The following is a 13,699-nucleotide window of genomic DNA, read 5'->3' as shown; positions in this document are numbered from 1 at the left end:
GTCCCATTCATAGGGAAAAGATTTTCACTCTCAGGCCACGTTTATACGTAGCAGGGTATTTATAGAAACAAATATTTCCCCTCCTCCGTTTTCAAAAATAACATTGTGCACACGACATCGTTTTCAAAAAAGTTGTCGTTTACATCAAAACGCATAAATACGCCGTCGAGCGCCATTATAACTATGGCAAACCTATGGGCGGCAGTGTAGGGAGAAGGATAAAGCCAGGCAAGCCAATCAGAATCCTCAGAATCAACAACAACGGATAACACGAGCGTCTTCCTGTAACAAACAAACTGTAAACATAGGGCGCTCATATGACGTTAAGCCTTTCCTGGCGCATGATGTGACGTTTCAGAACCTAAAACCCAGTTTCTATCCGTTGACACGACACCACATAACCGGCGTTTTCAGAAATCTCCACTTTGGCCGGAGTTTTTAGAAATGATCGTTTGCTGTGACAAAAACAGCGTTTTTGTGTAAATGAGAGACCAAACTGCGTGGGAATATCAGCGTTTTCCCTTTGTGTAAATGGGGCCTCACCTCCCTCTTTGAGAGGACTTTACAGTAGAGAGGAACTCAAAGCAAGGGTTCTCGTTAAGGGGCGCGCATTGGGGGCGGGGCCTCGGTGACGCTCACCTGGTGGGGGTTGCCGTGGTGACCTTGGGCGTGGTGGGCGTGGTGGCCATGGGGGGCGTGGCCCGTGGCTCGAGGGTGGTGCGGGTGGTCGGCCTGCAGGCGGAGGCGCTGTCCGGCGGGCAGGTGGGCGGAGGGCCGGGGGGCCGGTCTGTTGGGGGGCCGGTCCTGGAGCCGCTCCCGGGGGAGCTCCTTGAACTGGCTCATGGGGATGACCAGGGGGGGGGGCGGAGGGCGCTGCAGGGCGGCCTGGGTCTGCTGGTTCCGGTTCTGGAAGGTCTGGGCGTGCTTGGTGTGGCTCTGAAGAGCCTCCTGGGTCAGTGGGTTCCCGTTTGACCGGGGCGCGGCGTTGCCTTGGTGACGGTGGTTTGTGGGTGGGGACGCCGCCGTCTGGGGGAGGGGCTGGACTGGTTGGGTCTGGGGGCGGGGCTGGGTCTGGGGGAGGGGCTGGACTGGTTGGGTCTGGGGGCGGGGCTGGGTCTGGGGGAGGGGCTGGGGGGGTTGGGTCTGGGGGCGGGGCTGGGGGGGTTGGGTCTGGGGGCGGGGCTGGGGGGGTTGGGTCTGGGGGCGGGGCTGGGGGGGTTGGGTCTGGAGGAGGTGGTTGGGGTCAGCCATGGCTCTTGCGTCCAGGCTCCGTGTCGTCATCGGTTGCTGCTGAGTCACGTGACCTCTTGGCTCGGTGGCGGTCTCCCTGGCGACCCGTTGGGGACTGTAGTCGCGGGACTGTGTGCGCTCCCTCTGTGCACGAGGGGCCTCCTGCGAGTGGTGTGACGGGGAAGCGGCGGGGCGGGACCGCGCCCGCCTGGTGTCTGACGTCACTTCCTGTCTGCCCCGGCCCTCACGGTCGACCCTGCCCGGTTCCGGAGCCCTGGTCGGGGCTGGCGGGGGATTCTGGGTAGTGTAGTCCGAGCCCTCCGACCTGGCGCCGTTGGGGTACGCCGGCGTCCCCCGCAGGAGGTCCCAGGGGGCGGGGCCTTGTGAGCGGCTGCTGGTCCGGCCCCCGTCCCCAGACCCTCGCTCTCGCCGGTCGGCGTGGGCGTCGCTGCTTCGATGGGAGGGGTGCGAGTTGCTGAGAGGGTCAGTGTGTCGTTGGAACGGGTGTGTGTCGGCCCTGGGACTGCTCCTGTGGGAGTATCCAGTAGGCACCAGCGACCGTCCGCCGGGGTCCTCCAACACTCGCCTCGCAGGGTCGGAGCGTTGCCTTCTGGGATCGTCGCCGGAACGCCGATCGTCGCCGGATCGCCGGGCGTCGTCGGGACGTCGACCGTCCCCGGAACTTCGACCGTCGCCGGAACGCCGATCGTCGCCAGAATGCCGATCGTCGCCGGATCGCCGATCGTCACCGGAACGCCGATCGTCACCGGAACGCCGATCGTCCCCGGAACGCCGTGCGTCGTCGGAACGCCGAGCGCCACCCGGTTGGGTGTGGCCGATCTCGGCGCCGGCGGGGGGCTGAGCGCCGGCGGGGAAGGAGTTGAGGTTAAAGTGCATGGCGGGCAGCGTTCCCGTGGCGCCCCCCGGCTGGGGCCCGAGGTTGACCTGGACGGTCGGGGGCCGGGAGCCGTCCGGCGCCGCCCCTTGGATCAGGATGTTGGAGTTCTGAGGCGCTGTGCGCGACAGCGTGTCCGCGGCGGCGGCGGGTGAGAAGCCCGGGTTGTCGATGCCGTCGTCGGGGAAAGCGGCTGGTAGGAGCCGGGCGTTGCCGTGGTGACGACGGTACGGAGGCGGGAGGTCCGGGTCCCGGTCCCGGGGGAGGGTGGTGTTGTTGGGGGCTTGGTGGTTGTATTGCTGGGGGAGGGTGTAGCGGGGGTTGGGCTGGTGGAGAGGGGGGTCCGATCCCTGGACCACCAGCCCGTTTCCCAGAGGAACTGGAGGCTTCAGAAGAATAAAACAGAGAGGAAGGGGAGGAGGGGGCAGTTACTCTTGAGCAGCTCTTTAGCGCCATCCCATGGACAACATGGGGACCAACATGGAGGCCACATCACATGTAAACACAACAGAACACAGACACATGGAGACCAAGAGAACATGGCAACATGGAGACCAACATGGAGACAGAAAGAACACGGTAATATGAAGACCACCATGGGGACCAACATGGGGACAAACATGGAGACAGACAGAGAATATAAACATGGGGACAAAGATGGAGAACTACATTAAGACCAATAGAGAACGTAAACATGGAGTCAAAGATGGAGAGCTACATGGACGCCAACACGGAGGGTGACGGAGAACGTGAACACGGAGACCAACAGAACATGTGACCGGAGTATCTCATCACTTACAACAGGTGTGTGCGTGCGCGAGCGAGTGGTCGCCTCACGCCTCCTCCAGCGCACCAGAAGAAGAATGAGAAGGATGATCAGGAGCAGCGCGGCCAGGGAGCCAATCACAATGCCCGCAACCTCCCCTCCACTCAGACACGTCTCTGGTTGGGGGGGGGGGGGGGGGGCGGGGGAGGGCGAGAGAGAGAGAATCATAACGTGCTGCTTTGTTCAAATGCTTTAACAACAAATAATCACATATTGTATATTGATATATGACCTGCTAATCAAGGGAATGTACTGAATTTAAATTGAGAGGGAGAGGCGGGCGAAAAGAAAAGAGAGAAGCGGTTCTAAAAACATAATGATTCAATGATAGCCTGAAAGAGCGAAAGAGAAAGAGAGAAGTAGTGAAGTCGATTAGCAGAAAGCGGCTGAAAGACTTTTCACTCCGAGCACATTCTCCTCAGATCAATCTTCAGGGCCAACACGACGGTTACCCACAATCCACCTCTTCCAGAGGTCACCCATCGGGTCGTCACTCACGCACGACCTCCACCTCGGTCGACTGCTCCGACGCGCCCCCCGTGATGGCGTTCCGGGCCAGGCAGGTGTAGCGGCCGCTCTGATTGGCCGAGACCGCCTGCACGCCCAGCACGCCGCTGTCTGGTTGGACGGTGGCCACGGGTCGCCCGTTTTGTTGCCACGAGAACAGGGCGGGGGGGAGGGAGACTGACACGCAGGTGAGGGTGACGGTCTGCCCCAGCACGGTGTCACCTCCGCCCACACAGTCCACCGGGAGGTCCTTGGTCAGCACCGGAGTGTCCGGGCCAACTGCACACGCACACGCACACGCACACGCACACACACACACTTAATACACTACAGTTAAAAAACGGTTATAATAGTACACGGTGGATCGCTAACAGTACTGTAGTACAACGGCTCAGCACTCACAGTAGACGGTGAGGGTCCGCTTGGCGCTGCGGGCGCTGACGGCGTTGCTAACGGTGCACGAGTACTCCCCGGCGTCGCCGCGGCGACCCGGGTCGATGACCAGCGAGCCCCCCGAGATGCTGATGCGGGGGCCGGCGGTGAGGGCCGCGCCCTGGAACCCCCAGGCCACGCTCTCCTGCGTCCCCGTGGCGAAGGAGCAGGTGAGGGAGATGTTACTACCCTCCACCGCCACCGGGGGCACCGACAGAGTCACCCCGGACACCGCCACTGAGAGGAGACAATAAGATGAGGTGGGGCTTTGTTAGAATCTACTTATCTCCGTCTAGCGGTATGTGTCGGGAGATGGATGGGATAGGATGAGATCGTACTTTATTAATCTCATTAATAAAGTACTGTCATTATTACTATCTACTACTTTTCTCAATTTAGCAGCAGTGTAGGAGACACCGCCATCTTAATGAACGCTGAGTGACTTAGTACTTAGTTACATTTGTACTTAGTTACATTTGACACAGCAGAGAGCAGAGGTTAGCGGAGAGCTAGAATGTTCTCGTTTTCTGTTCAGTGTATCGTTTGGTGGTGAATCGGAGGAAAAGGGTTGAGGTATTTTTTTATCCATCCGAGGAAAGGACCTCAAAAATCCAAATACCCGAGCACGTAGCATATCAAAGAAATGCTCTGGGACTGGGAGGGACCAGAACATTCTGACCATCGTGAAATGCTATGGACCCCAACACGAAGCACTCCTTTAGCGGTACAGGGTTACATCTCGACTAATCACTGAACCACTGTGCAAGCTAGGGACCTGGGATGGTTTAAATAGCATTGTTAAGTTTAAATTTCACATTTGTCCTTGACGAACCCACAGGACTCAAAGCTCGGCCGGGCGTTGTAGCAGATTTCCCTGAAGGAACATTAACAGAGTTTCATTCCTCTCCCGCGAGGAGATCCTCGGGGAGTGATCCAGAGATGGCTCGAGGACCACAACATCTGGAGAAGCTAAACACTCAATACCAGCACCGGCCACCAGAAGGCGCAGCACATGTTACAATGCTGACCAGGGAGTCACTATCATTTCAGGACTACTCAACTGCATGGCATTAGGATAATATAATTAAACCCAAATTGTTGATTAATGATATTATTCATTACACCCTAACCCCTTGCTGGATCATACATGGACTAGGGACTATCCACCCCGTAGCCCGACCCCGCGGTAAGCCACGCCTCCTTACCGAACACCTGGAGCTGGACGGATTTCGAGTTAGAGGCGAGGCCTGTGCTGACGCTGGGGTTGACCTGGACTCTGTAGCTTCCGGCGTCGTTCAGCTGTGCGTTGCTGATACGGAGCTGGTTGCGGGTGACGGAGACCCGGCCCAAGTACTGGGTGGGCGGGTTGACCGTCCCAGACCCTCCGGACCAAATAGCCAGAGAGGTGCTGCCCCCTGGGGAGTCCCAAGTCACCAGCACCACGTCGGGGAGGTTGATGATGGTGAAGAGGATGTCCGTGCCGGTTTGGACCAGAACCGGGTCGGTCTGGAACTCGATGGAGACCGGCTCCTGGGACAGACTGAACCGCACCAGGACTAGACAGGAAAGGTTTATAATTAAAACAATTTACAACTATGGAAAATACTGGGATACACTTCGTAAACAGATTTATTCTTCAGCAAGGAGGTAGGGGTATGACATATTGCCAAAGGAGGCCTAAGGGTAGACTGTGGTCATTGGGGTTCAAACCATGTCACTTTGGGTGGTAGTTAGAGACCCTTACCTCTAGAGTCTAGAATATCATAAATATGGGGTAGGCCTATAAATTGGTAACATTTGGGTGTATTAAAAAAAAAATTGGTGTGGACTATCACTGCCTTTCATTGTCTCTCTGACTCTCCAGAATTTTGTCGCAACACTGAATGCAAAAGGTCCCTAAACACTTCCCTCTCATCCATCCCTGAACGCGTCTGTTGACTTTGTCCTTTTACAGACAATATCTACTAGATCCATGAACAAGTAAAAACAAAACATGACACATAAATGTTCAGGTAATTTCAGGTAACCATTTGGATCTAAATCTAACTCTTCGATGGGCGACGAACCCATCTTCTACCCCGTACGGAGGAGTGGTCGACATATGATCATAAAACAATCCCGATGAAATAGCTAATCGATACGTCCTTGACGGGTTGAGCGATTTGTTTTACGAGGTTGGCATCGCGGAGCGGAGTTACATCAGCCAACATTAAGATCGATTGTTTTCCCAAGTCATGACCCTTATCTATTACCATAAAACACAACACATCCGTGTTGGTGTCAGTATAAAAACACTCTTTAAGAAATTCTTTAGTCTGGGTAGACGACAACGCCCACAAATACTGAAGTCCACCCGTAGGAAGTGGCTGCACTGGTTTTACAGTCTCGCCCAAGTGTCAAGCTTTTCAGAAATAGAAACGTGGAAGAACGACGTTATTGCAGGTTAGATCTTTTCAACAGCAGGAACGTTTCACATTTTGTTTAAATGGTGCGGTGAGGAGGATGATGATGATGATGATGATGATGATGATGATGATGATGATGATGATGATGAGATTAATATTTCACCTGTCAGAGAGACGAGGAGCAGCGGGTTCATCTCTTCAGTCCGGGCGACCTGAAGACGAACCATGTTAAACATTTACTTTCACAATATAACACTAGGCTACATGAAGTGTCACATAGATAGGCCTATGGTAGGCCAACGCTATTAATAATTGTTCACAGTTAATTATAGACCCTTTTCACAAAGGCACCATCGTAGGATTTAAGTGTTAAGAGCGACAACTGTTATTGTGCTACGATGAAGCCTCTGTGAAAAGGGTGTTAGTCATCGACTTACCAAATACTCCTTTCCCAGCCGTCATGTTTTTAAGTACGGGGTTTGTTCAAACTTCGTAACTGTCTTGTTTGGCTTGAATCTGCTTCCTCTTTAGTCCGAGGAGGTCTACCTGTCGACGCACCTGTTTCTTAAAGGGACCGTAGCGTTTATTTCCCTCGCATACTTTCGTCACCATAAAGACGTTGATTGTTAAATAACTGTGAAGAAAGCGTCGCTAATATTTTTTAATGTATGTCGATTATTTTACTTGGACTTTGACACATGTCAAAAGTCCGAGACATAGGCCTATGCTTTTACGATAATGAGTTTAGTTGAAAAGTGGAATATTGATACATTGGCGAAGTGCAGTCAAATGCGTCGAATAGGCTACGAAACGGATATTTCGACTTGTTATCACAACAAAAGTCAACAAAATGTTAACTTATTTATTTAGGCCTACTTGAGAAGGGAAAGGGCAAGAAATAAAGTTGTTTATCTGTCTGGTATTTTACCGCCATCTGCTGTTCTGATAGATACCTGCAAACATTCCAACAACGTGACACAATTAACACTTCTTTGTACTGCGTCTCTCTGTTGTTTATATTCAGGATAGAAAGCTTATGAAAATGAGGAACAAATAAAGGCCTACATATTCTAAGGCCCCAATGATTAAACTAAGATAAAATACACACACAGGCTAATACCCACTGTACATAAACTGTAGCAATAATTTATCTACGAGTTATGCCTGTTGGGACACAAACATTATTCATCCGTAGGAGAATGGACGTTTGGACTTGCTGTACAAATACTTTTATACGGCGGGAACCCTGACATTGTTTACCGTTTCCCCTTCAAATAATACAGTATTATGCGTTCTTTATCTGGTTAAGTTCTCAGCATAGAAAGACACGGATAACATAGTCCATAAGGAGAGAGAGAGAGAGAGAGAGAGAGAGAGAGAGAGAGAGAGAGAGAGAGAGAGAGAGAGAGAGAGAGAGAGAGAGAGAGAGAGAGCGAGAGAGAGAGAGAGACTTATAACGTTATACAGTACAGTACTTCAGTAGGCTACACTCAAGCAGGGATGGTCGGGCTCTAGGCTACTCTACTAAAGTCGGTACAGAAAGGGGAGGGGGCGTACCCTTAAGTAAACAAGCGACGCCTTTAGCTTTGGACGTGCAGGAATATAGAGGGAAGTTGAATGCCGTGAGAGAGAGCGAGGTTATAGTTGTGTTGGTGCAGCAGTACATATCGGGGAAGAAACGCGGATAGTGCTAGTTACAGCAGTAAACGGCAATAGCAGTGATTTATTTATTTTGAGCTCTCTCTCTCTCTCTCTCTCTCTCTCTCTCTCTCTCTCTCTCTCTCTCTCCCGCTCTCTGTCCCTCCTCGTTCCCTCTCTCCCCCCATCGTCTGGAAAAGGAGACGGTAGGTTTGTTTTGTTTGGTTGAAAGAAGCGTTACGGTGTTACTGTCGATTCTCTCATTTTAGTGCACGCGCTGTTTTCTGATATGCCTTACGTTAATACTTTAGAAAGGGTTTTATATTGCGTTAACTTCACTCTGACGAGCGAGGGAGAGAGATTGGGAGAGGGAAAGAAAGAGGGGTGGATGAGTGAGAAAGGGGAAGTAGAGAGAGAGAGAGGGGTGTGTGTGTGTGTGTGTGTGTGTGTGTGTGTGTGTGTGTGCGTGTGCGTGTGCGTGAGCGTGAGTGTGAGTGTGTGTGTGTGTGTGAGAGCGGATAGAGAGAGAGACATTCCTGTTGTGTTCAATTCTCATTAACAGGGCTGATGGATCTGCAGGCAGCAGCAGCTACATTACTTCTACTAGGTAACACACAAACACACACATACCCCCCCCCCCCCCCCACACACACACACACATAGAAATCTGTAACCCTAGATATCCTGCCTTTGTTCTGTGTGTTATGATGTGATGTGTGTGTGTGTGTGTGTGTGTGTTTTTCTGTAACGTGTGTGGTATGTCGGTTCTCTGATGTGACCGGGGTGTGCATGTGTGCGTCGCGCTGTGTGTCACCTGTATTTGTGTGTGTTGTCTTCAGTGTGCGGGGCAAACTGTTTGTCCGTGACCATCCTGAACCCCGATCCCTCCCATGTGATCCGGGGCTCCAACCTGGTCCTCCGTGCCCGCATCGACCACGGGCCCCTGGAGACGGTTGCCACGGTGACCTGGGAGCGGGAGCCGGAGACGGGGGACGCCAAGGGTAGAGAGGTGCTGGCCTCCTGCTCCCCGGGGGGGCCGGCGTGCCCTGGTCACATGACCCTCGACGGGCAGCTTACGTCGCTGAGCGTCAACTCGTTCAGCGGAGACGACGGAGGGATTTACTCGCTGACGGTGTCCGACCAGACGGGGCTTCCCTCCAGGGCCTACTGCGTCGTCCGCGAATACGGTAGGCCTAGCCCTCATACTGGTTAGAATACAGTAGTTAGGATACGATAGGCCAACCTCTCAGACTGGTTAGAATACAGTAGGCCTAGCCCTGATACTGGTTAGAATACAGTAGGCCAACCTCTCATACTGGTTAGAATACAGTAGGCCAACCTCATACTGGTTAGAATACAGTAGGCCTAGCCCTGATACTGGTTAGGATACGGTAGCACTACCTCTCATACTGGTTAGGATACGGTAGGCCAACCTCTCATACTGGTTAGAATAAAGTAGGCCTACCTCTCACACTGGTTAGGATACGGTAGGCCAACCTCTCAGACTGGTTAGAATACATTAGGCCTAGCCCTGATACTGGTTAGAATACAGTAGGCCTAGCCCTGATACTGGTTAGGATACGGTAGGCCTACCTCTCATACTGGTTAGGATACGGTAGGCCAACCTGTAATACTGGTTAGAATACAGTAGGCCAACCTCTCATACTGGTTAGGATACAGTAGGCCAACCTCTCATACTGGTTAGGATACGGTAGCACTACCTCTCATACTGGTTAGGATACGGTAGGCCAACCTGTAATACTGGTTAGGATACGGTAGGCCTACCTCTCATACTGGTTAGGATACGGTAGCACTACCTCTCATACTGGTTAGAATACAGTAGGCCTACCTCTCATACTGGTTAGGATACGGTAGGCCTACCTCTCATACTGGTTAGGATACGGTAGCACTACCTCATACTGGTTAGGATACGGTAGGCCAACCTCTCATACTGGTTAGAATAAAGTAGGCCTACCTCTCACACTGGTTAGGATACGGTAGGCCAACCTCTCATACTGGTTAGAATACAGTAGGCCAACCTCTCATACTGGTTAGGATACGGTAGACCAACCTGTAATACTGGTTAGGATACGGTAGGCCTGCCTCTCATACTGGTTAGGATACGGTAGGCCTACCTCTCATACTGGTTAGGATACGGTAGGCCAACCTCTCATACTGGTTAGGATACGGTAGGCCTACCTCTCATACTGGTTAGGATACGGTAGGCCAACCTCTCATACTGGTTAGAATACGGTAGGCCAACCTCTCATACTGGTTAGGATACGGTAGGCCAACCTGTAATACTGGTTAGGATACGGTAGGCCTACCTCTCATACTGGTTAGGATACGGTAGGCCTACCTCTGATTCTGTTTAGAATACGTTAGGACTATCTCGTTCTGGTTAGAATACGTGAGGACTAACTCTCACAATGATTAGATTAGAACAGGGGTGCCCAACCTTTTTTGACCCAAGATCTACTTTTCAAGTAGCCAACCTCCCGAGATCTACCAGCAAACCTACCTTCAAGCCGGAGGGGGGGGGCCTGTTGGGGGGGGGGGGTGGGGGGGGGGGGGTGGGGGGGTAGAGAACAATTGTTGACGGGGGGGGGGGGGGGGTTGTATCGTGAACCTACGGACTTCAATGGGGGTTTCATTCCGTCTGCGCACGGCACCTTCTCAACAATAATCAATAATCTTCCTCCCACTCAGGGTGAAAATGGTAGGTCTTAGCTTGTTTCCCCTCAGCCATGCCAACGTTTAGGAGTGTTGTAACTACTGTTGACGGCTTTCAACTGCTGTTAACAGCACATGCGCTACCGCGCGTATATGCTACCGCGCAAATTTAATTTCATTAAAAAAAAAAAAAAAAATTTTTTTTTTTTTTTTTTTTTTTTTCTTCACCCCTTCGCGATCGACTTGGGATCTGTCGGCGATCTACTGGTAGACCGCGATCGACTGGTTGGGCACCCCTGGATTAGAATATACTAGGCCTTCCTACTGGTTAGAATGTGACATGACTACCACATCTCATACTGTCTGTTTTTAGACTAAAGTAGGACCACCTCTCAAAATGGGTTGGAACATGGTGGAACTACCTGACACTCTTTACAATAGGGTAGGAGTCACTCACAACACTACATAGTATAAAAGTCGGTACTTTTCATCCAATAAACCATTAACTATGATATAGATACAACAGCCTAGACCACATTACATAGATTAGTTATCTGCAGATAACCTTTGATACATGGTCTGAATAAAAATGTTGGCCTGTCTCCAATTTAAGTCCTCACACGTGCAGGCGTGTCCTTCTATGTGGGCGTGTCCCCTCCCTGTGTGGGCGTGACCTATCCCTGTGTGGGCGTGTCCTCTTCATGTGTGGGCGTGTCCTCTGCCGGTGTGGTATTGGCCCCTCTCTGTTTGGGCGTGTCCTCTCCTGTGTGGGCGTGTCCTCTCCCAGTGTGGGTGTGTCCTCTGCCGATGTGGGCGTGGCCTCTCCCTGTGTGGGAGTGTCCTCTATCTGTGCGGGCGTGTCCTCTCCCTGTGTGGGCGTGTCCTCCTCGCCTATAATGGCCTGTGTCCTGCAGAGCCGGTGCATCACGTGTCCGTGGGCGTCAATGACTCCCACTCGTCGCTGGTCTGCACCGAGGCCTGGGGCACCGACCCCACCTTCAGCTGGCTCCACGACAGGGCCGCCGTCACCGCCGCGCTGGGCCGCGTCTCCCCCGACGGCAAGACGCTGGCGGTCAGCCACTCACCGCTCTGCGGCCACTTCACCTGCGTGGTCAGCAACAAGCTGGGCTACAGCTCGGCGACGTACACCGCAGGTAAACAACGCCAGGACGCCAACGGGCGCCGCTGTAGACACCCGGCAGTTCAGAATACCTAGGCTGCAGCTTATTGAGACGTTTCCTATCAACCACGTCTGGTGATGTGGAGAACCAGGTGTGTTTTTTTCCCGACCTGTCAACCTCATAAATGCACCGTCTTTACCCGGTGGTTCCAGCTCCTTGCGAGGCCGTGGAGTCTAGGGGCGTCGCGATCGCGGTGGTGTGCGTCGTGATGCTGCTGCTGCTGGCTATGGGGATGGCAGCTCTCATGTGGTGGTACGGTACTGGTTATGGTTACTGATTAATGTAACTAGTTGTATTATTAGTTATAGTCATGCAACTAGTTATAGTTATTAGTTATGCAACTAGTTTCTTTGAACTCAACTTTTTATTACACTAGTTTGATCTTCGGTTTGGTTTCTTTGCAGGAGGCGGCGACTACTACGAAGCAGAGGAGAATGTCTGCACAACCTGCTGGAAACCTGACCCCTAGAGTCACCCGCCCATACAGGAAGTGGCCTGACCACTAGGGGTGGACTTCCTGTCCATTCAGTGCTTTGGACAATGTATGAAGTGTGAACGGATTCTAACGATGGACTTATTCATTTTTATACTTCACAAACACGACTAACCCTTTATTCCAATCAGAACTAATTTTGTAACGCATTTTTTTTTACATGGTATTGGTCTAATGGGAGGCAGAATAAAGCCCTGCAATGTGACTCCCTCACCGAAGCAGCTTATTTTTGGCAATCAAAGATAAGAATAATGAAGTGTAATAGCTTAGTGGGATGCTTCTAATTGGAAAACAAGTCCATATTTTCGTAAATCCCCTCCAAGCCCTTTGTTTCCCATGTCCTTCTCTACACTTACGATGAGACCGTCCAACAGTAAAGTTGACAGACTCTAAATGGAACCTGGGTGTAGCGGGAGATTGACGACAGGCAGGAGGCAGTAAGGGGAGAGTTCATGTTGAGGACGGGGGGTACGATAACGGTTACCATCTGTCATTCTGCCACATCAGGGACTCAATGCCAGAGATCAGATCTGCTCTGCGCTGTTATTCTGAAATCGACTCTTGAAGGAAGTAAGAGCCGATAAAAGCAACTGGCCCTGCAGAGCTCAAAACAGACGGACGGAACAATTAAAGACCGTAGTTGTTCCCTTGGGGACGGTGGAGCCGGATAACGTTTAACCTGTACCTGCTGTTTATAAACCACACTATTAACACTTTACTAAAATCCTGATTCTACAAAATAAAAACAATTCAGTAAGACTCAAACTCTCACACTGGCCACAACAGCAGTCGTTCATGTCTAAAAAGAAGAACATGTCTGAAATAGAAATGTCCGCTGTGAGCCTTCTCAGTGCAACACGATTGGAAAAAATAAAACAGTAAAGATCGGTCAAACCCAGATTAATGAGGGAGGTTTGGAAGGACAAGGAGACCATCAGGAACGCTCCCATCTACACGTCCACATTTCCTGCAGAGGCCAAACCATAACGTTATTATGACCGCACTTCCAATAGACGCCAAAAAAACAAACTTTCCAATAGGATCCCTCTTCCGCTGAGATTAAAAAACAAAAAGCCCCCCTCACACTCTCAACACGCAGACCCTGCGTTACACACCCAAAACAAACGCACCCATCCTGCAATTCTATCTAAGAGCTAATAGGCCTGATATACCCATTGAGCACCATGGGAATTACCCACTCCTCTGGCTTAGTGATGTGTGCCCCCATCTGGCGAGCAGATGAACTGTATCTACTTCAGTACAGAGGCGGACACTTCTTAAAGGTGTAGTGTAGGATTAAGCGGTATCAAGTGGTGGTTTCAGATTGCAACAAACTGAATACACACCCCCTCTCCACAGAAGTAGAAGCTACAGTTGCCTTACGACAGCATCGAGTAGGCAAGTTTCAAGTGCGGAGGT

General features: G+C 51.7%; 2 protein-coding genes across 2 annotated transcripts; one reads left to right on the top strand and one right to left on the bottom strand.

The window, feature by feature from the left end:
- Positions 1 to 953: 953 nt before the first annotated feature.
- Positions 954 to 6,865, bottom strand: si:dkeyp-97a10.3 (serine/arginine repetitive matrix protein 1). The gene is made up of 8 exons (XM_056592359.1): positions 6,733 to 6,865; positions 6,459 to 6,507; positions 5,096 to 5,446; positions 3,861 to 4,127; positions 3,450 to 3,737; positions 2,925 to 3,067; positions 1,289 to 2,511; positions 954 to 1,116 (listed from the first exon to the last, which is right to left on the bottom strand). Exons 2-8 carry the CDS (start codon positions 6,487 to 6,489, stop codon positions 954 to 956), a joined length of 2,466 nt encoding a protein of 821 aa, XP_056448334.1. The 5' UTR covers positions 6,490 to 6,507; positions 6,733 to 6,865.
- Positions 6,866 to 7,768: 903 nt separating this feature from the next.
- On the top strand, positions 7,769 to 13,612 carry si:dkeyp-97a10.2 (uncharacterized). The gene is made up of 6 exons (XM_056593368.1): positions 7,769 to 8,139; positions 8,496 to 8,540; positions 8,773 to 9,120; positions 11,521 to 11,760; positions 11,940 to 12,039; positions 12,192 to 13,612. The coding sequence occupies exons 2-6, from the start codon at positions 8,501 to 8,503 to the stop codon at positions 12,247 to 12,249; spliced, it is 786 nt and encodes a 261-aa protein (XP_056449343.1). The 5' UTR covers positions 7,769 to 8,139; positions 8,496 to 8,500; the 3' UTR covers positions 12,250 to 13,612.
- Positions 13,613 to 13,699: the final 87 nt, after the last annotated feature.

The sequence above is a fragment of the Gadus chalcogrammus genome, chromosome 6, assembly GCF_026213295.1.
Source record: "Gadus chalcogrammus isolate NIFS_2021 chromosome 6, NIFS_Gcha_1.0, whole genome shotgun sequence".
NCBI classification, from domain to species: domain Eukaryota; kingdom Metazoa; phylum Chordata; class Actinopteri; order Gadiformes; family Gadidae; genus Gadus; species Gadus chalcogrammus.
The sequence above is the reverse complement of the archived record's forward strand: the minus strand, read 5'-3'. Positions and strand labels throughout refer to the sequence as shown.